The 26,725-nt window shown below is 35.8% G+C and overlaps 1 protein-coding gene across 5 annotated transcripts in view; it reads right to left on the reverse strand.

The window, feature by feature from the left end:
* Positions 1-26,725, reverse strand: part of IKZF2 (IKAROS family zinc finger 2) — a 152,296-nt gene that overhangs the window by 45,904 nt on the left and 79,667 nt on the right. For 4 of the 5 annotated variants that reach the window (XM_040986445.1, XM_040986450.1, XM_040986448.1 and 1 more), the window contains exons 4-5: positions 8,708-8,974; positions 2,772-2,939 (exon numbers count right to left, since the gene is read on the reverse strand). In XM_040986445.1, coding sequence (XP_040842379.1) covers positions 2,772-2,939; positions 8,708-8,974 — 435 coding nt within the window. The remainder of the gene's footprint in view (positions 1-2,771; positions 2,940-8,707; positions 8,975-26,725) is intronic. The other variant, XM_040986446.1, reaches the window with a different exon arrangement.

Consider the following 26,725-nt stretch of genomic DNA (forward strand, 5'->3'; position numbering starts at 1 on the left):
GCCTGAAGGCTGGTCGGGCTGGGCTAGGCTAAAGCAACCCCTTCCCCAGCATGAGCTGTGACTGGGGGCAGACCAGGCAGAGCTAGGCTGCAGCACCTGCCAGTGAATGCTGAGATGAGACAGGTCATGCCAGACTGGGCCACAGCATCCAATGGCACAACCAAGTCCTGGGGTTGGAGCAAAGCTTGGTAGGGGAACTTCAGGGACTCCCCTGCTAGGCCACTGCTCCCATTGGTGAACATGACAGCTAGGACTAGGGGCAGACCAATCTTTGGCCTGCATTTGAGCTGGATTTGGAGGAAGGCCAGGCTACACTAGGCCAATGCATACGCAAGAGTCAAAATAAGTGTGGGCCAGCTGGGCTTTGCTGTTGTATTTGCTGGCAAGTGCTGAAGCTGGGTACAAGTCATTTCAGACTGGACTGCAGCACCCTCTGGCAAGCTCAAGAATGGGGCTGGGAGTGGACCTAATAGAGACACTCCTTTACTGGGTTGCAACTCTTACTGGCATGCATGGGAGCCAGGGCTGGGGGTGGCTGAGGCTGGACAAAGTATAGCACTCATTAGCATACACTGGACTGATTCATGGGATAGGAAAGGGGAACTGTGAGCTGAGTCAAGTTCCAACACCCATGGGTGTATACAAGAGCCGAGGGATGTGGCAATGACCAGAACAGTCATACTGGCATGAGTAGGAACTGGGGCTGGAGTTGAGTTTGGTGGTGGATATTGAGGGTCACCCCATCTAGGCTGCAGTTCTTGCTTGTGTGTGCAAGGGCCAGATCTGTGGCATGCTAGGCAGGACTGAGCTACAACACTTGTCGGTTTGCATGGGACGTGGGACTGGGATGGAACTGAGCATGCAACTATAAATACTAGTGTGTTTGTGGGCTGATATGAGTGATGGACTAAACCAGACCCTGTACTGGCTGGCACATGTAAGAGTCAGGTCTGGGGTCACCCCAGGTGAGGTTTCTTGGAAGAATTCCCAGCTGGATCACTGGTCTCAAAACTCCAGCCATAGGGGCAATCAGAATTTGTGGTCTGCCCTTGGAATGCATGTTTCAAAACTGGGCCTCCTCCAGTGCTGATGCCTGTGCAGTGGATGGAATGCCCAGGTACATGAGTGGAGCACTAAGGTGGACTCTCAGCCAATGGACCTTGGTAAGATTTTTTTCAACCTTGGAGCAATGAAACCAACACGGCCTGAGAACTATCTAGCAATAGCCTCATAACACTCTTCTCCACATTGGAGTTTATGACATCAACTGGACAGCCCCATCCCCAGGTACTGGTGTAGTTTGGCAGCAGGGGGCAGCCCCCTCCACATCTCTCCCCCCAAAAGAAAAGGGAAGAAAAGGAAAACTGGGAGCATCTGTCCCACCTACTTTCCCCTATTCCTCGACCTTCCCCACTTTGTTGCGTGGGCCTGCATTCTTGTCAACTATGGGAGAAACATGAAAGAAAGAAGGAAAGAAAGAAGGAAAGAAGGAAAGGAAGGAAGGAAGGAAGAAAGGAAGGAAGGAAGGAAGAAAAACAAAAAGAAAAAAGTTGCAACACATGGCAAGCTCAAGGAAAGAGGTATCTTGTCCTAAAAAAAAAATCTTTTAATAAGTAATACATTTACATAAGAAAAAGATACCACTTTAAGATACAATATTTGGAGCATACTTTTAAAACAAAATATGTCACAGGAATAAGTGAATTGCTTTATGTCAGGGAAGAAAGTAAAATATATACTTAAGCGATTTTGTTTTAATGTTTGCATTAATTTCATTTCTGTACTGCCCACGTTTAAGAGTTAATGCTTGAAATAGTTTTACGTAATTCACATTCATGTTAAAAAAATTAAGATCAGACTTAAGCATAACGGGCAAATGTAAAGAAAGATAATACAGGCATTACCTCACAATCCTTAGCACTTTGTAACATAATTTGTCAATGTAGATGAAAATGTCATTTCCATCATATCTTCATATTAAAATTAAAATTAAAATTTAATATATCATTATGGATAGAAGGAGCACATACAACTGGCCTGAAAGCATGCTATATTAATTTTCCACCTTTAACTTCTTGGCTATATCAATGCATGCTAAAAGTTAAATGAGATTCATTCAGATTTCTGATCTTTCTGTTTCTTTTATGCATTATATCCTGGTACCAAAAAAAAATATATTAAACCTGTTCTCTACTGTTTAATGATTTATAAAGCAGAGAAAAATTTCAGGTTGTGCGCAATGACTATAGTTTGAAAGCTAAAGCAACAAGAAGAGTTAAGTTGGTATATAATATAGCAATCCATTTTAATGAAAACTATAATTTCAAATTAAGAGTAACAATATTTGATTTCCCATACAAATTTTGGTGTGAGCATATCAGTCAAAATATACCACAGCTTTCATCACTTATATAGTAATTTGAAAATGTAACTGACATTTTACCATATCTCAATTATCCTGGATTAACAGTAATTACTATCATAATAACTACAAAACTTCAAACAACACAAAAATTTATGTAACGCCTGTTTTCTTATTCCATTATACTTCAACAAGTCACACTGCAGTTGACAGTGTTCCTTTTGACCAAGATTAAGCCAAAAACGTCATACGTATACTGAACAATCTATCAGCTGCTTAATGAATACACATAAATTATTGCTTAAGTGGTTCCTAGCTACAAACCAAAACTGTAAGTTGCTTGAGACTGTTTTACAGCACTTGAATTTCCCTAGGCTATCTTTTTCTTCAATGAGTTGGTGACACTCACCAGAGTGGGTCCTGAGGTGTCCTGTGAGGGCGTCCCTTCTTCTACAGGCATAACTACAGAAAGGACATTTGAACGGCTTCTCCCCAGAGTGTAACTTTATGTGTCTCAGAAGGTTACCCTTCTGAGTAAAAGAAGCTCCACACTGGTTACAGTGGAAGGGGCGTTCACCTGTCGAGAGAACAAGAAGTAGAAAAGATCAAGTATGTTATGCGCAAGGGTCCAATTCACCATCTGTTGTAAACCACAGCCAGATCTCTATACTAAAAATGTTGACCTCTAGCATAGTCTGCTAAGCACTGCTCTTCCTATAATTGATCATAATACCAAAGCCAAGCTTTAAGTAGCTGTTTTCCCTCTTCATATAAATTTGATAAGATTTCCATTGTTGACTCAGAATAAAGATATTATTCGCTATTGTTTGAATAACCAGGCTCCATTATTTAAAGTGTGTACCTAGTTGATTTTCATGTAATATTTCAGTTTCACAATGTCATTAATGGTTCATTATTTTTAATATCAATTTTCAAATTAAGAAATCAAAGCTTATGTATCAAAGTATCCAAATACAATCAAGGGATAGAGGACTCTGGAGTGAGGCTTGCATATCTGGTCAGTATGCCTTCCAGAATTCTTTATGTTATCTTGTTAAGATTCACAGAAATTCTGTCAGAAGGGTCGTTTAGTTGATAAAGTCAACTTCATTTAGACGATAAAGGCAAGGGGCCAGAGAGGCTCAGTGAATGACCTGGCTTATAAAACAATAAAACTCTCCTCTCCATTGACAACGACAGCTTTGGCCAAGTGTTCTGATATTTTGAAAAATCTGAAGGATGTTATTATTATGTAGGCATTTCCTGTATATTCATTTATTTTGTGAAATCATTTGTTTGGTAGAAATATTTTCTCTTTCTTTTCCTATTATGAATATTGCTATCAAAACTAAAACATCAACTTAATCTGTTGCCATTAACCAGCCATCGTCAATGTCATCAAACATAAAATATGTGCATAATAAAATGGTAAAATGGGCAAATAGCTCAAACAGCTAGTGTTATTAAATAATGAATAGTATATTGAGCTTGCTTATCTACAAAACAGACATATTACAAGTTTTGCAAATAACAAAAGTATATCATCAAAAATCTTAAAATTTAGAATAAAAAGAAAACTAAAAAATCACTTTTAGCTGAACTAAATCATTTCTGTATTTCAGATTAGATAATGACTATAATGTTAATAGTTTTCTGGAAATTATTTTGAATTTTCATATTTCAATATCTTTAATTGAAGCATTCATAATACTAGTGAATCACTTTTTGGTTCTTTGATGTAACTCATTACTTCTTTATTTGATAAAAGAGGCAAAAAAAAGATAAACTGGCTACTTTTTTGGTAGCAGTCACTGCAAATTATCATATAGTTTTTTTTTTTAATTTCTTTTACAACCTAAAGAAAACCAAAATTTTACAGGTAACAATATCTTAAAAGTAATCTACATATGTGGTGGGAAACAAGGTTTTTTTTTCTTAACAAATACAAAATTCCTAGGAGCAAAGTTTATGGAAGGTCCCATTTTCATGTATTATGTTAAAAAAGAGCATGTTGCAATTTTTTTAAATTGTAGTTTGTCTAATAATTCATCTGGTTAACCTAAAATCTTTCATAAGCTCTCTTAGAAAATAGGCTGTAAAGTCTGTCAGATCTTTTATTTTTATATACAGATATACAATATATTTTAATTCTTTTTACTCTAACGGAACAGTAGTTTACAAATTTCAGTTTACAGCTTTTTAAAAAAGATTTCTCCGAACAGGAGAGGGGGAAGACAGTCTAAGCAACTGGCCATGTGTGTTCCATAACGGAGACCTTGGCAAGGAGACCTTGGCCCCTGACTTTGCGTGGCTCACCCCTGGCTACTGTAGGCATTTGAGCGAATGTTAGTATAGCGACAATAACTCTCTCTCTCCCTTTCCAATGAATACATGTTAAAACAGAAGAAAGATGGCCTTGATATAATGGGAAGTAATGTTGCTAAGCATACAAGCTGCAGGGTGGGGGCTTTGGAGTTTCCTCAGCCATAGGATGTAAAGAACAAGGCATGATAAAGATCAGTAGCCATGGACCTTTTTTTTTTTTTTCAATATAAAAGGTGTGATCACAACTCATTTTTTGAAAAATATCAATCTGAATTATGACTGCCTTCATCTATGCTTTTTAGAGCCGATACTCACTAATTCTATAGCTTTACTCATTTTTTGAAATATACTTAAAACTTCTTCATCACCATAATCATTACCATATCATCTGCCTTAATAATCCTAATAATTTCCATTATCATCATCATCATCCTCATTTTAGTAATCCACTTACTTTAGTTAGTTCTACTTTTACTGACATTTTCAGTAACAGTAATAGAAGACAAAGATGAAATTAGGTAGTAATTCAGAAATTCTTATTTTTAGCATATAAAGTGATATTTTAGGAATAACCCCACTATAGGAATCATCACTGTTTAGTAATAAATAAAACTAAATGAATTAGCTAAATTTTTAATAGACTATTTCTATAAAACATCAATAAGTGTTTTATTCAATGTTGTTGTCACCCATTTCCTTGCCTACACATTATTAATAGGTATAAAATTATCTAATGATTAAGTAAAAGATCCAATTAGCTGCATTTTTCTTTTTGCAAAAGTTACATATGCAAAAAATATTCAATGTTTAAGGAACTGTAACCACACATCTTAATTATTTGAGCTATTTCTTTGGATCAACAGGCCCTTTTAGAGTCAGGGGACTAAAAAAAAATGATTGTGCACTTCATATGTAAAACAAACAAATTTAAAACATATTCCACAAGTATACCAAGTGCATCAATGATAGCACAAAGTGACCTAATTGTGTAAAACCAGGTTGTTGCGCATGTGATAGCTAGCTATGGCTTCCAATGGTGGGCAGAAGAGTCTGTACTAAAAACACTAGATCCAGGAGAACAATGAAGATATGGCCATGATATCCATGTCCAGTCTTTACCTGCACTACTTTTTTCAAAAAGGTCATTCTACCAATCTATTGGTCTGTTTTAGTATCTCATGAATAAATTCATATATAAATTTTGTTATGCAATAAATGGAATTTCAATATTTTATATAAATTCATTAACAATAGTTCTAGACCTATGTGTAAATATTCAACAGAAATGCAAATATATATAAGTGTATTTGCTTTTAGCTAATATCACACAAAAGGTGTTCCTGTGTTGAATGGGACAGCCTCCCATAAATATACAAAATCTTAAGCACTTGCTTGAGAGAGGCCTGGGAGCAAAAGAATGGCTTCCCAAAGTGTAATCTACAAGATAGGGTGATGGAAGCTTAATTACAAAGATGTGTGAGAGTATGCAACCCCAGAGAGGTGAAAAATTATGGGAATCTCCTACTTAAAGTATTCCCATCCACTTATGCTCACACATGAATTTATTTATTATCCCTATATAGTTTGTTGTTCTTATATTCCCAGTGAAGAATGCCTGGTGTATCCGATGACAATATTACCTGACTACTTAAAAGTAGCAATGCCAAAGAAGTAACAATAAGCCATTGATCAGACACAAGATTGGCACTACAGTAAAGTATGAAAGAAGAGGAAAATTAGATCTGACATCCCATGTGCTTATAAATTGGCTGGTTGTATATGTTTCTTCACCATCAATTTTGTATTAGATAGTTTATAAGCTAAATTTATGTGAAAATATTTCCTAAAACCTTGATGAAGAGATTGAACATAGTTTCTTTCATATTAGCTATAAATAATTGATAGGAGTGGAAAGTTCAGAATGCAGGCAATAGTTCACGGTATTACGAAGAAAAACAAAATTGGTTAGCAGCCAGGTTCTGATTTATTTTTCTCAATCAACTTTGAAGCTACAAAATTAGACCCCTCTATTCTCAAACAGCACGAAAATGTCAGGATTCACTCCGAATATAAGCTGGGTTAATAAAATAATATTTAAATAGATACTTAAAGGTATCATACCCAAAATTTCAGAATCTAAAATGCATGATCGATATGCCAAGATTCTCCATGAAAAGAAACTTTCAGATTTGAAGAGTAATAATTTTCACAATACTTCAATAAATATTTTTAAAAGAGTAGCTGTTTAGTCTCATATTCCTAGGCCATTTGAAAATCTATATAACTAACTATAAACATTTTCCATGTTTGTAAGATCATTTCAGGATTAAAATAACTCAACTTTACCTCAGTAGTATCAATTGCAGAGCAGAATAGATATTGAAGTATTAACTGTATTTAAGCACTAACAATCTTCATAAATTTCACCATAGACGCCAGGATGCAGTGATTAACGAAAATTCGAAGAAATGGGCAATCTGGATCTTCAAATTTTCACAAAATTAACCTCACAAAATATTTATTAAAATATTTCCAAAATTGTTTAGTATAGTGCTCTAATAACTGCAGTTATTAGAGTGATTTTTTTGGCTTGTATTTTACTAAGAGGAATTACATATTTGTATGAGTTTCACCTTCCTTAGCAGTATCACTTTCTATAGAATGCTATGAAACTCATCTTGCAAACCACACTTAGGATTACTCCACAACAGCAACGAAAGATTGGCTTTATAGTCTTTCCTCCAAGCCCCTGTTTTTGTTCTTATTGAAAGCGCACAATCTTGATTTTTTCAGCTTACTCTAGGACCTTTAAAAAAAACTATAGAGAAAAATAATTAGCACTGCTTACATAAGTCTTTTAAAACATACTGCTGTTTAAAAAGGAAATTTTGAACAAGATATAAAAGCAAAAATCTGACTACACGGTTGGAAAAAGTGTGTAAGTTCTAAAGCTGATATTCTGATTTGTGATAATACTGATTTTAATGCATGATGTCCCACAGTAACCTAAGTTATTGTCTTTACGGTGAGAATTCATAACAAATTCTTGTTACAAGCGCCTAAGCAAAATTTCTTTATTGTGAATCATCTCTTTTCCAAAAGTAGCATGTTTTAGAACTGTATCAGTTATTGATAATTTTGCTGTACAACATTACTTTGTATTAGAGAGAAAGGGACCACCAACTCTAAATCATTGGTCCTCACGTGTTACCATAATCTCATTTCTGTTGCTTTAATAATAATAATAATAATAATAATAATAATAATAATAATAATAGCAGCTGAGGTTATAGCAGCTGAGGTTATGGAGACATCCATCTCCTCATTCGGTGGGTTTTCATGAAGGATTTTCCATCTATCTTATATCCAAAGTATGTATTGAGCTGAGGGTTTTTCTTTATTCAATGATTACATACTTCCACCTGCACATCTAACATCCTTTGTCATATCTGATCTGACATATTTCCTGGCAGGAGTTATAACCAAAGACTACAGGAAGGCAGTCATTTGCCTGAAGTAGGGAAAGCTATCTGTCCATTATTACAGTGATCCTGTGGTAAGCAAAGATTGATTGGAAATTGTATTTCAACAAGTTAACTTAATAAAATGAAAATGATTCGCTCCTATACAAATGCATGAGTGCCATTCTGCAGTATAAGCTCATAGCTAGCAAACTTATATTACCTGCCCATGGGTATGGAAAACTATGTATGGGCATATAAAAAGATAAGTTACATAATGAAATTCTCCTATACCTTTTGAACCCTTGTCATGTTATTGCTATGTTAAGAAGTGTGGAAACTGAATCCTAAACTTCTTTTTCTGATAGGGTATTTAGATTTGAAGGTTGGAAGTCAAGACTCAGGTTACTTTCTGCATTTCAGCAATCCAATATTAGCATTCTAAAAAAGGTAGTTTCACTACTGCCACCCCTGAATAAAAAGGAAAGAGAATAGATGTCAGGTAATATCAACATCAGATGTCACAGGCAGTCATCAGGTTATTCTTTCAGCTGCTTACCAGTGTGACTCCTTTTATGTACCATAAGCACATTGGGCCCAATGCAAACCATGCCACAGACGTCACATTTCAGTTTACCATTCGGAAGCCGGATTCCTCCCTCGCCTTGAAGCTCCTGGACTTTCCTGTTGTCAGCCACCTCGCTGTTCTCAATTAGGGGTTCTTCTAGGCTGCTACCCTCATCATGGCCCCTGATCTCATCTTCGCGGCTCAGGGGTTTCCTGTCACATTCTTCATCGCTCTGCATTTCTAGCTTTACTGAGTTTGCTGCAATTGAGAAAGAAGACATTTTGAGTACATGTTATGTGCTCTCCCCTGCACTTTTCCACTCACTGACATTCTAAGACATGGGTGAAAATGATACAGTAGAATATAGTCAATCAACAAGTGCTGTGCTAGTTCCCACTGCAGTATCTTTTAGTAAAGATTGGCTATAAAAGTGAAAATGACTCAGGCCAGGTGTAGGTAAACAGCATGGACCTTTATTCCTATGTATATTTCTTTAACTCAGTTATGCCATTTAAATAGTAAAAGAATTCTTTAAATAGTTCTGAGATTGGCTTTGGTAACCAAGGCTATTAAGACTGAGACATTAAGTACCCTTTAAATATACTGTTTAATCAACTGAGCTATGCCTCTTTTTAATTTAACAATCATTACATAGACTTCATATTCTCTGCTTCACATCAGAGTACTTGTATGAACCTGCTTCTGAACAGGACAAGAGAAACAACTCAGGATGTTAATCCAGCAAATGTCTTTGACATATGAAAGGCTTACTGCTAAGACAAATGTCCTAAAATCAGAGTAAACACATTATACTTGGTTAAGAGCTGTATAAACATAAGGCAAAGTGCACAATTTCACCTACTTTTAATATACTTGGGCTTTGTCGTCTCCTGAACCCCAATATAGCCATACAAAAGTTCTCTATGGAACTTACACATCTGCAAACCAAGATTTTACGTCTATTCTCATACCCCCCCAAAGAAAAAAAAAGCTAATGACAGGAATGGCATAACACACATGTACACACTTGAGACTCTTAAGAAATTTAACGCCTTCTGTTTGCTGTTTTTGGATCATTCACAGAAAAGTTGGAATCTTTTTAGCACAGTGTTCATTCTGGACTGCTGACAGTCTTCTCACAAAGTGTAAGCAAGCTTTAAATGAATATCAACTTTTTCGACAGACAGCAGCCCAAGAACTTGGGTCCCTGCCAACCACACAAGAGACCCGGATGGAGTTCCTGGTATCTGCCCATCCCAGCCCTAGCTGTTGCAGGCATTTGGGGGTGTACTGAGGGATAGAAGATGTTTATTTCTCTCCATCTCTATCTCTCTACTACTCTGCCTTTTGAATAAATAAATAATAAACCTCTTAAAAAATCAATATTAGATTTTTTTATACAGGGATGTAGAGATTTAAGAAACATCAAAGTTACTGAACAAAACGAAGTATTTGGCACTACTTGATTAGAGGAAATATTCTCATAAAAACAAAGTAAGCTCTTGTCATTTTGTTTGTTTTCCTAGAGAAACCACATTTTCTGTAATTTGTCACTGCTGCTTAATCACGACAGGCAATGTCGTGATTCTCCCCTGCTCCTCTCTCTGGAGCATCCCTATTATCTAGAAGCGCAGCAGGAGATCAGCAAACGTACATTGAAGTAATTAACATCTGAAGCTTATGTGCAAGCTTGAGAAGAATTAGGATGACTGAAGAAAATTTGTAATATAGTTTGTTCAGACTGAGGATCCCTAATTCTTAAAAAATCTTAAGAAATGTTAAGCTCTTCCTATTTTCTATAAAGTAGGTTCCTACTTCGAAGGGTTCTTCTGAGCAGTGAAAAAACACAGGTGATGAGCTTATCATTCATTTTTCTTCAAACATACAGTACTATTTTTATTTTTAAAATTTGAGGATAATTATAGTACAAACATTATTTTGAGGAACACAATAGAGACTGTGAGTTTTATCCTATTTATATATAACTATTAGTGTACTTTTTTAAAGAATGAAAACAATGCTTTAACCATCTTTATATCCCAAGCATACTTAAGAAATGTGAGATATATAGGAAATGACCAATCACTATTCACTATGATATTCTGCTAATTTGTGTAAAAAACTTTTTGCTTTAATCAAGTTATAACACCCACAGAGATCTGCCAATCTGATAAAAATGGTATTTTGCTATAGTTTCTAATATGCATTTTAACGTTTTAGTGAAAGTTGAATGTATTTTATGCCCTAACTATTATATATTATTTGAATCTGAAACTATAGGCTTCTTAAAGTTCAAATCATCAAAGAACTGAGGAATAAGATTTAATGTTATACTATTATATTTCAATTTTTCTATAGTAAGAATACTAGAATATGAACAGCAAAACAATATTTCATATGAATTAAAAACACCACTTAAAATCATTAGCTATTAGAAATACATTAGGACTTTCTATCTATAAAATATATCTGAAATTAATATACGAAAGTATATTTTTGCTGGAAGTGAAATAAAGAATAATAAATCTTTTCCCTCACAAGCATATATTCCATGAAAAACATTTAGAATGTGTGAGTGTAGGTACTCTATTGCTATTCTCAAATAGTAAATGAATGAGGTGTGATAAAAATGTCTTCAAAAGATAATGGAACGTATGCATTATAAACACTATGCATTCATTCCACTTTTGCAATAAGTTACAGTTTGATAAAGCTTTTGAAGTTGCATCAGACATTTTAACAAACACACATTTTAATTAACTTTTTAAAGATGTATTTATTTTTATTGGTAAGGCAGATTTACAGAAAGGAGACAGAAAGATGTTCCACCCACTGGTTCACTCCACAAGAGGCTGCAACAGCCAGAGTTGAGCCAATCGAAAGCCAGGAGACCAAAGCCTCCTCCAGGACTCAGAGATGGTTCAGGGTCCCAAGGCTTTTGGCCCGTCCTCTACTGCTTTCCCAGGCCATAATCAAGAACAGAATGGAAAACGAAACTTTCAGAACATGAACCAGTGCCTATATCAGATGCCAAAACTTGCAGGTGGACAACTAGTAAATTAAGCCAGTGGCCAGCCCCCTGCATATTATTAACATGCATATTTATGGTGGCATAATTTCATGAAAATTTGTTAGAAATTTTCAGCTTAAATACAATTCAACATGTCTTTGATTCTCAACTACAAAATGGAAAAATTTACTCGAACTGTTTTATGATCTATTTTCACTACTTACAATGTTTTTAATTAATTGAGAGCACCGAATGATGAAATGTACATGTTGGGTAAACTTTGGTGTATTCTAAATTATTATTCATGTATTAAAAGTTGTACAATGGGGGCTGGAATATTGGTGTATCAGGTTAATACTCTGCTGGGGAGATGGTATCCAGTATGGGCAAGAGTTCTTATCCTGGCTGCTCCACTTTGGATTCAATTCTCTGCTGTTGGCCTAGGGAAGCAATGGGGGGATGGACAGGCCTTGGACCCTTGCACCCATGTGTGAGACCTGTCAGAACTTAATGGCCTTTAGCTTTGGACTGGCCCAGCTCTGACCATTGTGGTTGTTTGGGGAGTAAACCAGTGAAAGGAAGATGTCTATCTCTGTAATCAATAAGTTTAAAGTAAAATTTTAAAAATCTTTAAAATAGAAAAGTTGTATTATGACTAAGTGTAGCTGTAAGAGGTGAATGAACTATTCCCACCAATAACTAATGAATAACATTTCTAGTATTGTAATTTTTGAAACTCTGAAATTGGAGCTTTAATCTTCATTACATATAACTTTTTTATAATTTGGTAATAAGAAGACATTCTCATAAATTATTTCATTCAATTTTTAAGTTTACTACTGAAATCTCAATACCAACAACTGCTTCCACTTGTATCTCTGATATGAAATTACACACACACACACACACACAGACAAAACCTTGGGAATTTAAATAGTGGCAATAAATAATAGTTTAATAAAAACAGTACTCTTAAGAATAAATTAGCAATGAAAAGAGTATACAAAATATAAGTCATCAAGTTTTTTTTTCTCATTCAGTGTTGAAATCACTAATAATTACTGTAAACACAGCCAAATAAGTTCGCCAAATAGAATAAAGAAGCTAATAGAGGTATCCTCTATTTTCTTAATATAAAAGGAGATGACATGGTTTATATTTACAGCAAAGGTGAAGTCAAATTTTAAGGCATAATAACCAAGAAAAATGGACTTTTATGCATTGTCAGTAATTTACAGTAAGGCTGTTTAATACTTTTGTTGTAGAGGTATTTCTGTTGTATCAATTTTTAGTAGTCTGGAGTTTGTCAACACAAAGAAAGGATAATAGAAGAAAAAATGTTCAGTGATTAAGTTTATGTAGAATGTATTTCAGGGAAACAATTTATTATGTTAAGGTGCTTATAAATACAAGTGTCATCTCCTCCTTTGTGATGTGGTAAATACTACTAATGAGTGTTTAAAACTGCAATCTGCAAATGCTGTAAAAAACAGTTTAGTTAACTCCATTTATAAATGATAGCACCAGTTGCTCTTTCCAAAAGTGACTTTTAGGCCAAACAATTTCCAACTTTAAAAGTGTGTTTAGTAAATAAACTTGGAGTTCTATACTTAATGATTTCATAGTCATCACTTTTCAGAACATGATAGCAAATGTCTAGTTAGTCTATTCTCGCCTTCATTCAGTATAAATAAATAAATGAATGAATTGCTGTTTTCTAAAACAAAATCGGGTGAAAGTATTTTACTCTGTGAAGATGTTGAGAAAAATGAACATATGTCCAATGGAAATTTTCTTTGTCAACACTGCTGAACTTCAAACAATCCAAACGTTACTAACAAATAAGGATGAGTAGGAACTAAAATGTAAAATGTTGTTACATGTAGTCATAGATTCCACACCCAAAGAATTTACCCACATCAGTCAACAAGAAACAAAGACAACACTGAATACTTTTGTAAGTTATCAAATCAGCATATTAAGTACACTGTTAAGGTATACTTTGAGACTAAAAAATAAAATAAATAAATAACAACTAAACAAGATCCCTGTGCTAGCATGGTTACACATAATCAAGAAATAGGCAATGAAAGAGTTCATGATTTAGGGTATGGAAAATAATTTTACTACACTTGATGTTAGCCAAAAGGCTGAGAAGCAATGAAAATAATTTTAATAACATATACAATTCAGTTGTACAATATATTGAGCTAAATGGTTGTAAAGTTAAAAAGGATTTCCCTTAGAAACTGGAAAGTTACTTGACTACATTAGGCTATCATTTTACCTTGTCACCACTCTAAAGACAGTATAAAAATTAACAATGCCTGGCAATGAGTTTGTTCAAATAATAAAAAATTATCTATTTTAAAAGTTATAAATCAAGTTTTCCAGCCAGAAAAAGGAGGGATTATTACATTTTTCCTCTATTTAAAGGAATGTAATACTACCCTTTTAGAGAATAGAGATTTCTATATTTTTCTTTATAAACTTTTGATTTACTTGTCTAGTTTCCAAGTAGATGTTAAAATTTTAATTTTTACAGGAAGTGAACACTATTCTAAAGAAATATTTGATTCATAATGCTGAACAACAGCGAAGATAATATTCTTGCCAAATTGAGAAAAATATCTTTCATATGTGCTGTGTATATAGTTTATCATAAACTTGTTTTCAGTTGTGTCAAAATTCAACGGAACACTTAAGGGATTTTATATCTTACAAATATCAATTTCTCCCAGTCCATGCCAAAGAGATACTTGAAATGGTGTTACTTGCACTAACTGCACCAATATATCTCTCTAATAGTCTAGTGAAGTTGTTTCTGCACTGGCATAACCCTTTCATTTAAACTTTTCAAATGGAAAACATCAAATGTGATTAAATCTGTGCTAATAGACCAGTAACTGTTTAAAATGTGTGTCAGAATGCAAACTACATTCAAAACTACAAAGCCAAATCATTTGCTAAAAATTCACCAACCGTGTAACACAGCAATTATATCAAAATCTATTTTCAGGTTCTATTCAACCATTTCTACAGCCTTAACAAAGCATTGTGTTCTTTTAAATTGTGGATAAATAAATTGATATGTCTTCCATATCAGCTTCCTCATGATATCGTTAAAGTATTTGTTTTATAAATGGTTAGGTAAGTTCAGACACTTGTATCACAGAACTGCAGCTGAGTCATTTGCTGGTAGCATTGTGAGTCTATATATCATCACATTTCACATTGTCTCATTTTTTTGCCTCCCTTTTCTGTCTAGGATAGTTAGAATAATACAGAGGAGCAGAAGAGCAATTCTACATGAACAGTCTTGATTTCTACCATACCGTTCTTCCAACAACTATGTAGTAAGATTACTCTGAACTTGGTAGTGAGAAATCAGGATTTCCACCCCCCACCCCACATCACTTAACTGGTGGAGGTCCTTGGGAAATCTGTGTGCTCTAGCTTAGCCAATTACTTGAATCTAACATCTGGAGAAACAACACTTGATGATGCTGAAAATAGATAGTTGGGTATGATGATTTCTTGGAGACTAAGGATTTGGGGTCATTTCAATAATAATTATAACAATCATGTATAAAATTGTGATTTATAAAACTGGCTGTTTCATTTACTATTCAATGACCGACTTAGGGTAGAGCCATGGGTCAACAATGAACTACAGTTTTTAAGCAAGATTCTTAAGAATATAACATTAGTAAATATGGACTTGGTATCACCTCAAAATTAGCCTCTTAATCTGCTCATGTATGCATGATGTGATTCTGGGGCCCCGATTAAACAAATAACTAACATGAGTACTACACTTAGAACAAAAATCCATTGTGGGCAAATAGATCTTTAAGTTAATATAAAGTGCTCTAAAGTTATGACCTTCTATTAAAGAAGAAAAAAGGATTTCAAGATCAGAATGGCCCTGTAACTTAAGCATACTGTGTGTTTTCATAAATCACAGTAGCTAGTTAATACTCTGTATTGAAACTGAATGCATGTCTCACTCAAAAGTATAACCTCATCTTTTCAGCATCTGCTTTGGTTTTAAGATCCCTGAGTCTGTTGATTTAGTTGTTAAGAATCTGTGAATTATTCACTTTTCTTCACTAGTTTCCTTATGCTAGTATGATTTACCAGTGGTATGTAAAGACAACAGTTAGAAAAATAAGTCAATATTATCAAATTTAAACAACTGTTTATGAAGAATATCTTTTATTTTATGACCAGTTTTCATACTGCTGTGTAAATGATTAATGTAAAATAAATTCTATCTATGAGCAACAAAGGTGGAACTTCTTTTACACTTAAAACTATTTTAACAACAAAGGGTACCAAGTATCCTCGCTATTGTCTTGCAAAAAAGAAAATTAAAACAATGTAGAGCAATTTGCCCAACTCCTTGATGAACTTAGAAATACAGGAAACCTAACAGAAAATGCCCATCATCAAAACACACACCTTTATTACCCAGGACAGTGGCACCATTGTAGACTAAGGATGAAGCTTCTACTTTTTTGGCACACAATAGTTCATGTGAAGTGTGTGATGTGGACAAAATAAGCCTAGTTTAAATAGAAATGCCATAGGCAAACAACAGTCTATCCCTTTATCCATCCTTTAAATGTATGATTTCATTTGCCAAGTTCAAAAGACTTAGCATCTGCCATGTCTTGCATATCCAACTGTTTTTGCTACACCTTCTTGGGCAATACAACTACTTTAAGATCCCCATGTCCTCTCACCTGGAACAATTTCAACAGCTTTTTAACTGATCTCTTTTCTTCAGCCTTTTGCCACACCCTAATTCCCCAATTTATACTGTGTAGATGTTACATCAGTTTCCTAAGGCACAGCTCATATTGGTTTTCTACACCTTGATCTTAGCCAAAAGGCCAAGAAATGGAATTCAATGACAGCCGACTGCCTAGAAACTAAACACAAAGGTGGTGTTGTGGAATTCTGGGATATTCACAGCAAAGTCTCATTGTAACCCTGAATCACATGTCCTCTTTTCAGGCATTCTCCAGGCAAACACATCTGTGCACTGCCTGGAATACACCCTATATATCTCCATTTGCTGTCCCCCCAATCTCCTGTTATTATTTTTTGTAATTATTCTATTTTTATCAAAATTAGCATATATCATTCAATTCTCATTTATGCCCCACTTTTTTTTCTATGAATGTTTCTCATGTTACATTACAGAGGTTTCATTATGCCTCCCTGTCTACCTGCCTTGTTTCCATGCTGTTTCTGGTACTAGGTCTTTGAAAGGATCATGTTTTTACTCATAGTTGTAAAACCATCCTGTCCTCACTCAGAGTACATTTGTTGAACTGCTGACATCAATTTCCACATCGTATTTCTCTTTCTAAGTTACTGAGATGCTCTACTACAAAGGAAATACTTCAACAGGCTAACAGAAAGCAAAAATAATCACACAGTGTTAACTTAAGGAATACTATATGCTGGGAAAATTCTCAGGTGCATTATAGGACAACTGACTTAATTATGCCAATTTTCCCATGTTACAGAGGAGGAAACTGAGGCTCAAAATGGGTGAATCTGTGTGTCCTAGTCACATAGTCATTCAGAATCTGAACTGAAGCTTTGCAACATAGAACTCACTTATTTCACTTAAAGATAAAACAATTATTAGTTATACGCAAAGAAAAATTTGATGTAAATCTATGAAATAATCAATTATGACCATCTGATATATATATTTCTAACTCCATGTGTAATACAGGTATGGTAGTTAGCCAGTTTTGGGAGAGAGAAAATCACCAGAGTTTGTTTTGGACAAAGCCCTAATTTATGTTGCCAAATGTTTTGAGTACATATTTTATCTCATATAAGAGCAATCTACGTTGAACCGGTGTTTGGCAACCACCTGTTTAATAGAACTGTGGGAGGTTTATGAAGCAAATTACATTGTGAAAGTATCTCTTTAATAAAGGGAACACAAAATCCTTAGCCCAACTTGTATAAGTAAATCGTTACTATAGAAGAAAGCCAAGCGAGCACACTCTCATAGGGGACCCATGGCACAGGGCTGCCAGAGGTCACTAAGGACGCTTAAACCAGGTCAGAAGGCAGTGCTGCCGGCTCGCTAAAGAGAACGAGATAAGGAACGGAGCGGGGTGTCTGTTACAGGGCAATAGCAACAGAGGAGGAACCAAAGCCCTGCGACTCACTTGGGCAGCTTTACTGAGTCTCTGAGTCTCTGAAGTGCTGTGACAGAGGACATCACAGCTCTCCATCCCCTGGGTTCAAATATCCTTGGGTCATACAGACAGAGATCAAGGCAACAAAAGCTCCTTCCTTGTGTTTCTCCATCAACTCTTCACTCTCTGACTCTAATAAAGTCCACAACTGGCTCTGCAATTCAGGGTTGGTCACTTAAATTCATTTATATTTATGTATCTGATGAAATGTATCCAGCAGTGAGAAAGAGAAAACTTGTGGTGACTAAGGGAAATTACTTAGAACACCACCACGTAAATTTTTAACACACCAGAGCCAGCTTATTGTTTTTTTTCCCACAATGTAGAGGTAGCAATACAAAAAGAGAACTTAATTCCAGCTGCCTACCCCTAAAAAGAATGGGCACTTTCTGTAGCGACATAATGTCTACATTAAAATATAAAATATAAACAATAATTATCAAGTAACATATTACATAAAAAATAAGAACAATGGAGTAAAATGCCTGTGTTCAAATTATTTCCGTAAGTGAATATGAAAATGCTCACCGTTCCCTCTGTATAAAATAGGGATAATGTCCTTCACAAGACTGGGAAAGGATGTCATCAGTTAGAGCAAGTCAGATAGCCCCAGGGTTAGGAGGCAAGAAGCTTGGGCTCTTGATCCAGTGCCCTTCAGTTTAAGGCCAAGTTCTTTCATTCATTAGCCACATGACCTTAGGAAATCTAGCCTCAATTTTCTCATCCATAAAATCAAGATAATGATGATGCCTGCCTCCTAGGATTGTTCTGAGTACTAAATACACAGAATCTTGAAATAGTGGTTTATGCATGTTATCAAAATCTATGCATGAAATTTTAAAAAGTCCACCAAATAATTGTTTCTTTTAAATGCATTTTGCATAAGTTTACTGATCATGTATCTCAATATCAGAACTTATTTTGTTTATTAGATTATATGAAAGCATTTCACAGATGCACAATAAAAACTATATGTGAATATACCTTGAAGGGTCTGCGTACTACAGAGAAATACAAGGGAGATAGAAAAGGCTTCATCTAATAGTACAGTACTTTAAGTAATCATTTAGTTCTTTAAACGGTATTACAGGGATAGGTGTTGTGGAACAATAGGTTAAGCTGCCGCTTGGGATTCTAGAACACCATATTGGAGCTCCTGGTTTGAGTTCTCTGCATTTCCGATCCAGCCTCCTGAGAGGCAGCAGATGATGTCCCACCCACTTGGGTTCCTACCATTCAGGTGGGAGACCCAGATGGAGTTCCTGGCTGCTGCTTCAGTGTGGCTGAGCCCTACAGAAAGATCTCTTCGTGTTTCTCTCCCCTCTCTCAGTCGCTCTGTCTTTCACAGGCATAAAAAGATCCATTGTGGCAGTTTGGATATGGTTTGTGTAACAGGGGAAGAAAAACAGAGACCAACCATAAGGAGAAAATAAAGGTATGGGTACATGTTGGCTTTTGGTGACATCACTTTTCTGGAATGCATATGTTCAAGGGATGACGTGTAAACTGAATGTACTTTAAAACCAAGGAAGGATTACAATAGAGTGACACAAAATAAGAGACATAATACTTGACCGGTGGCAATTTGAAAAGACAAGTGCTGTGAACTTACCAGCAGACTTGTATTTCTACATCTGAAGTATGAGGGAGGAAATGCCTCGGAAATTATTCATTCAAAACTGCTCTGCACCAGGCACAGCAATGCAGCCATTAAAGCGATAGATGTGGTCCTTCACATGGGTGAAATGTCTGCATTGAAATTATGAACATGTATAGTTTTCTTTAATATGTGGGCTTCTAGGCAGTATAAAATGTTATGATGACAAATACCTTGAGTCAGAAACATTCTCCCCTCTGAAGATATAACTGCTATAAACTCTGAGTGCTAAATGTAAAGCATAATCAAGAAAAAGTCTCAAAAGCTTATTAATTAAAAAGATAACATATTCTTCTGAATTCTAGTTACCTTAAGCATGTTAGCCTTCTATCTGTAAAGTTCAAATTGTTCAATGAGTTATTTTTTCCATTTCTAAGGCACCCTTTAACCAGATCTGCAAAAGTCAGTATTATAGCACACAGGAACAGCTGTTGTGGCACAGCTAGCTAAGTTGCCACTTGGCAAACCCACATGCCATGCTGGAATGCCTAGTTCAGGTTGTAGCTATTTCATGCTTCTGATACAGCTTCCTGTTAATATGCTTGGGAGGTAGCAGACTATTGGTAAATGGCTGGGTTCTTGTCATGCACACAAACACTTGAATCCTGAATCCAGATGGGCGTCCTGCCTCCTGGCTTTGGCCTGGTCCAGCTATGGACACTTTGGAAATTTCGGATATTCTCTCTTCTTCCCACCCTCCCTCCCTTTCTGCATCTCTCTCTATCTCACTCTCTCCTCTCCCTATCTTCAACCTTCCTCCCACTCTTCCTTTGCTTTTCAAATAAGTCTTAAAAAGGAACATGAAACAGTAAAATCATGACAGTTCTATGCACCATAAAAAGTACAGACTGACACGTCCAAAATAGTTATTTTATGGCTTTAAAAATAAGGTAAGATACAATCCATGCCAGAGCACTCATTGAAAATACTTGGTATGTTTTATAGGGTGGCATCTAGACTAAAATTCGTATTAACTTGGTTTTATTGTTTCTTGTATTAGCTTGTGATGTAGTAAAAAGGATCTTATGTACATTATGGTATTTTTTTTTTAAAGATTTATTTGTTTTTATTGGAAAGCGGATTTACAAGGAGAAGGAGAGACAAAGAGAAACATCTTCCCTCTGCTGGTTCGCTCGCCAAGCAGCTGCAATGGCCAGAGCTGAGCTGATTCAAAGTCAGGAGCCAGGAACAACTTCTGGGTCTCCCACATGGGTGTAGGGTCCCAAGGCTTTTACGTCATCCTCTACTGCTTTCCCAGGCCACAAAGCTGGGAGTGAGACAGGAAGTGGAGCAGCTGGGATCCTGCTGCTTACAAGGTGAGGATTTAGCCATTAAGCCATCACGCTGGGCCCATCAACATTACAGCTATAATTGTACTTGTTACTTTCTTACAGATGCCAGCTTCTCTTCCAGTGAAGTGAAGGGATCGCCACGTGTTCGTGAAGGTGAGTTTATTAAATGCTCACTTGCCAGAGGCCAAGGCTCTTTAGATTCCTCTTGGTTGTGATATTTATTATTCTGAGTTACACTAGGTTGTGATTAAATATTTTCATAAATAACATTTTGTGTAATTGGTAATTGCTATTGTTTACTTGGTTTCATAAATAATTGACATAAAGTTGACACCTTGGACTGTGTAAAAATCTAACTTTTAAGTCACAGTCTTTGGTTTATTAAGAGCATTTCTAATTCAATGATTTAATGTTTCTGAAGGTACTGGATAAGAACATATTTTAATGTGAGTGAGCATTTGTATATAAGTATGCTGTATACTTGGAGATGTAGGTGATAGGAGTCTGGGGTATCCTTTATTAACTAATCAGTGATAGTTATTAAAGCAGAAGTTAGTGCAATACGATTTCGGTGCCATTCCCCTGTGTTTGCTTCAGCTCAGTATTGGCTTGCATCCAAATGTCAAAAAAAGACAAAACAGGACATACTTGAATCTTTACGAAGGAAATGTATGATGCAACCTCCATAAAAAGTATAGAAATCTCAAGTGAAATGTTATGAGTCAAATGTTGTTCATTTGAATTTCTTCTTTTCCTCTATTTTGTTGCTGCCAGGACGTGAACCCTACTATTATACACGGCTTGCGGCTGTTTGCGAGTTTCCTCCTCTTCTGGGACTCAGGCAAATTGCAGGTTTCCAGGGAGGGGAATGGTGTTACAGTAGGGATCACTGCCTGAGCACCTGCAATGGTCTGTGCCAAGCCAGTGACACCAGCTCTCTCGTGCACTGTGACAACCTGGCCACGAAGCTTTGTATTTTCAGTTACTGACAGTATTCAGTGTTAGTTTCAGAAGCCAAGAGTCTTTCTTTGGACACCACAAACAGAAGAACAATCTCGAAAAGTCATTTTACTTCTTTTCTACCTTCAAAATGAATATAATTATTTCAGGGCGACAAGAATGGCCAAATTCACATTTTTGTCACTCTCATCTTACTGTTCACTTTCATGTTCCTGGTAGGTTGCCTTTTCTCACTGCATCACATGCTTACTAAAAGTACCTTTCATTCCATGGAAGCTGTCAGCAATTACTGCAATGAACTTTACATCTTTTCCCTCTAACTGCTGTGGTAGTCTAGAAATAATGACACAACTTCTCACTGCTTTAAAATGTCAAGCTGACCACTCAGAAATTCAAGTTGAGGTTTCTTCAGAATAGCTCAAAAGATAAGACATTTTATAAGCCTTCCATTTTATCTCATGCCCCATTACTACACTGCCTAACACCTTCATACTATAGCAACACCTTCTGGGACAAGATGAAATCTAAACAAACCACAAAAGCTGAATAATATGTGCTGGCAGGAGTATGCACTTTTTCCCCCCTTTCCTTCGTCTCACACTACCATCTGGATTATTTTTATTTTTTTCCCCATCGTGCTATTTCTAAGCAGTTTTAACATATTGCAAGGCTAATTTACCTAGTGGCAAACTAGTCTTACACTTGTCTAATAGTAATTACACTGAGTAAATGCTGCTGTTTTCTTGTATTTCAGGAATAATGTATCTTCAAGTATCTGTTTCACCTTTTATACTCAGATAATAAAAAATAACTCTCCAAAATGTGAACTTACTTCCTTAAAATGCAGCAGGTTTGCAGTTTCTGACACCAAAATTATAGCTTTGCGAGGCTTTACAATAGGGATATAATAAAATCTTGATAAAGTTTTTCAAATGATAGAGAAAGCACAGGATTTACACGTTAGCATTGTTCAAGAAAAAAAGAAAGAGCGGTACATTATTAAGAAAAAAATCAATAAAACCTTGTATTTTTAATCATACACAGGAAAACTGATTCAGGTACAGGTTCTGAAAAACAACTTTTACAGACAAAAAAGTTTTTTTCTTCATATACTAAAGTTCTTATTATTGCCCTCATCTAATCTACGCATGCTGTACATGGGGGCAGAGCAGGTACTTGGCCATAGTCTGGGATGAGGGAATTTGCTGGCTTTCACAATGCCCCAGTCGTATTAACCCTTTTTGGTAAATCACAAAAATAAGTATGTTTATTCTTTCATTCAACACATATATAAAGCATACAATTGGAACCCTAAATTGGAACACTGAGGATGAACAAGATACAGAGCTTGACCTATAGCCTGGGTGGGTCAGAGACAATCTCAGTATCACAGGTTCTTCCCTGATACAGAGGGAACAGGTTGCCAGCGAAGCTTCAAGCCTGAGATAAAATGCACAGTTGGACAGGAGGCAGAGAAAAGACAGAAGGATTTGAAAATGGTGTTCAAATCTCTCAAAACAGCATTGCTAGTAAAGATTTAAGGTTCTAAGAGGACAAATTTAGGGCCATTGTGGCCACAGTATTCATTACGTGGGCCAAATCATACATAGGGAATAGGGGGCTTCTATGAATCCAGGTATAACAAGTGTAGGATTCCTTGATGATGCCATTCATATTGTACTAGTTTTTACACAAACATTTCTTAACAGCATACCAGAATATTACTGAACAAAAGAAACATGCTCCTCTAGTAACTAACATGCAGATGAATGAACTGCAACACAACAAATACAAAAGTGAAAAGAATTCAGAGAAAAGTACCAGAATAGAGGGTCTAAAAAGGACTTTTATGCCAGGTTTCAAGGTGGCATTGTATGAATGTTCAGTGATTCCCCAAATATTTAAAGGGCAGGGCTTTTGTAACAGAAGATGGCTGTACTAAAGATACAACTGATAATGAAGCCAGACATGGTCCTGCTTTGTCAGACACAAGGGAAACCACAATCCTGTGAGTCTCCTGGTGTGGAAGGGGGAGTAGAAAGGGACAGAACTAACAACAAGAAAGGATAAAAGCAATTCACTTATTCCAAAATGAGGACTTGAAATCCCATCCTACATCAGAAATAATTCCATTTTGACTGCTTTCTGGTAAAAGTTTTAAATTATGTGAACAACAAAGCTGAATATTTACCTGAGAAAACACATGGCAGCATCAACTGAAGTTCTTACAAATAGTTGTTAGATTGTCTCCAAATATAAGAAAATTACCTAAAGTCTTTTAAAAACTAAATGAAAGTTTATGCATAAAGATGGAATGAAAACTTTAAATGAAAACCCTTCAATGCATTTCATTCATCAGCATGAGATACAAGTTCAATTTGATAACCAATAGAACACTGGTGCAAAATAATAGCTGATTTAAAATTTTTACATTCTGGGTCTGGCGCTATGGTTCAATGGCTAAGTCCTCACCTTGCACGCACCAGGATCCCATATGGGCACTGGTTTGTCTCCAGCTGCTTTGCTTCTTATCCAGCTCCGTGCTTGTGGTCTGGGAAAGAGTAGAGGATGGCCCAAAGCCTTGGGACCCTGCACCAGCATGGGAGACCTGGAAGAAGCTCCTGGCTCCTGGCTTTAGATCTGCTCAGCTCTCTTACAGTAACTTGGAGAGTGAACTAGTGGACATAAGTTCTTTCTTCCTCTGTATCTTTTCCTCTCTATAAATCTGCCTTCCCAATAAAAATACATCTTTTAACAAAAAAAAATATTTTACAAGCTGATAACACTTGCAAGCTTTTATTGTGATACCATTATCATCAGTCTTAATGAAATTCACTTGTCATTTCCAATTTGAAACAATAAATTCTCATGCTTCATCAAAGGGGAAGATTTAAAAACCTCTTTATTTACCCAATCAAGTTAGCTAATGATGAAAAATACGAAAGGGAAAACTCAGAAATATCTATCATTAATTGGTAAGGAAATTTTAGTCCTCAGATTCCTTTTTTTTTCTCTTTTCACTGGTAATTTCCCCAAATTACTAGCACAAATTTTACTGTGATCATTATTCACTGGGCATTGAACTGGACCTGTAGAGGTGTATGTCATACAAGCAAGTACTCGAAAACAGAAAAGGCAAGAACTGTCTACATTATCTTGAGTTTAACTATAAGCCTCTATTAGTGTTCATGGATTTCAACTCTCCTGAAAATATGCTTGATGAAATAAAGTGTGGAATTTATTTATCTGTGTTTTCCCATTATTAAGCCACCTTTTGGACATACCAGAATAGGTACAATAGGTCTACTTTACAGTGTTTTTATTTTAAGCTTTTTCTGAGAACCATGAAGAATGGAAACTCAATAAAAATTAAGTACAGCTCAGAAAACAATATGAAAATTCAATTAAAGTGACACATGCACATGAAATCTACAGCACTTAAAGCCCATCACTGGCAAGTTCAATTTATGCTCTGTTTTATACATTTTCTTTTACATAAATTTATTTTGTACTTTGAAATGTGTCTAATCAATATTTTCAATTTTTATTCATTTAACACTTATGCAGTATAAGCACAGTATTGTCCTAGGTAGAAGAAGGCAAAAAGTTTAAAGACATATATGTAAATAATTAAAAGCCTGAAAAAGCCACTTAAACTGTAATATATCCTACACCTAAACGCATTATTATTTGGAAGATGAGGAAAATGGAAACATCACACATAAAAGTCAATGAGAACAATTAATGTAGTTGGAGTGGTACCAGAAATTGACATATTACAAGAATAAGATTCCCAGGTTTTACTGCTGTTTCATGATGGAATTGGTGAGTAAAAATGGATGCTAAATATTAGTATTTCATTTTCTTAATGACTAAATGGAAATTAACTGCATTTATGACGTAAAGTGTAACAAAAATAAATCAGAAAACACTTTCAGGGAATTATACAAATGGCATAGTTGGTATTATCTATTCATAATCAGTATGTGAGAGAACTATTCAAATGCTTGACAGGCAGTGGACCTCTTATACTTGAAGAAAAGCAGCAGAAAAGCAACATACTTTTTTAATCTTTTTAAATTGTTTTTGTGAGGGGATAATCACGATGGCTCAGTGGCTAAATCATTGCCTTACCCATGCTGGGATCCCATAAGGGCACCGGTTCATGTCCCAGGCTACTTTATTCGCCATCCAGCTCCCTGCTTGTGGCCTGGGAAAAGCAGTATAGGTTGGCTCAAAGCCTTGGAAATCTATGCCCACGTAGGAGACCCACAAGAAGCGCATGGCTTTGGATCGGCACAGCTCTGGCCATTGAGGTCACTTCAGCAGTGAACCAGCAGACAGAAGATCTTTCTCTCTGTCTCCCCTTCTCTCCATAAATCTGCCTTTCCAATAAGAATACATAAATCTTTAAAAAATAAGCTTTTGTGAAATACAAAAGATACAAATCAGCGACAGAAAAGACATTAACTTCCACAGAACCAGATGTATAGCCAGGGGCTGGCATTGGTGATGCACTAGATAAGGCTTTCAGCTGCCTTAAATGTATTTTCATGTCTTCTCAAACTTACAAAAGTTACAGTATTCTTCCTTATACTGTTGAAAATGTCAAGAGCATTAATCTAAATATCAGATTAATAAATAGCAGAGGAAAACAGGAAGATGTATGAAAAAAGGTCGTTGAACAGACACATCCATATCTAGTTAAAACCATGAACACAACACTAATATTTGTTCATAATGTTTGCCCTTCACTAGTAACACACTACAAAGCTAAGTCAAAGAAAGAAAAATGACTCTGACAGGTGTGTAGCTTATGGACAAATAGTTATGTCAAAGCTCAAAATTCAGATTGAA

Source organism: Ochotona curzoniae, unplaced genomic scaffold (genome assembly GCF_017591425.1).
Source record: "Ochotona curzoniae isolate NIBS_2020 unplaced genomic scaffold, NIBS_Ocur_1.0 contig_4514, whole genome shotgun sequence".
In the NCBI taxonomy this organism is placed as follows: domain Eukaryota; kingdom Metazoa; phylum Chordata; class Mammalia; order Lagomorpha; family Ochotonidae; genus Ochotona; species Ochotona curzoniae.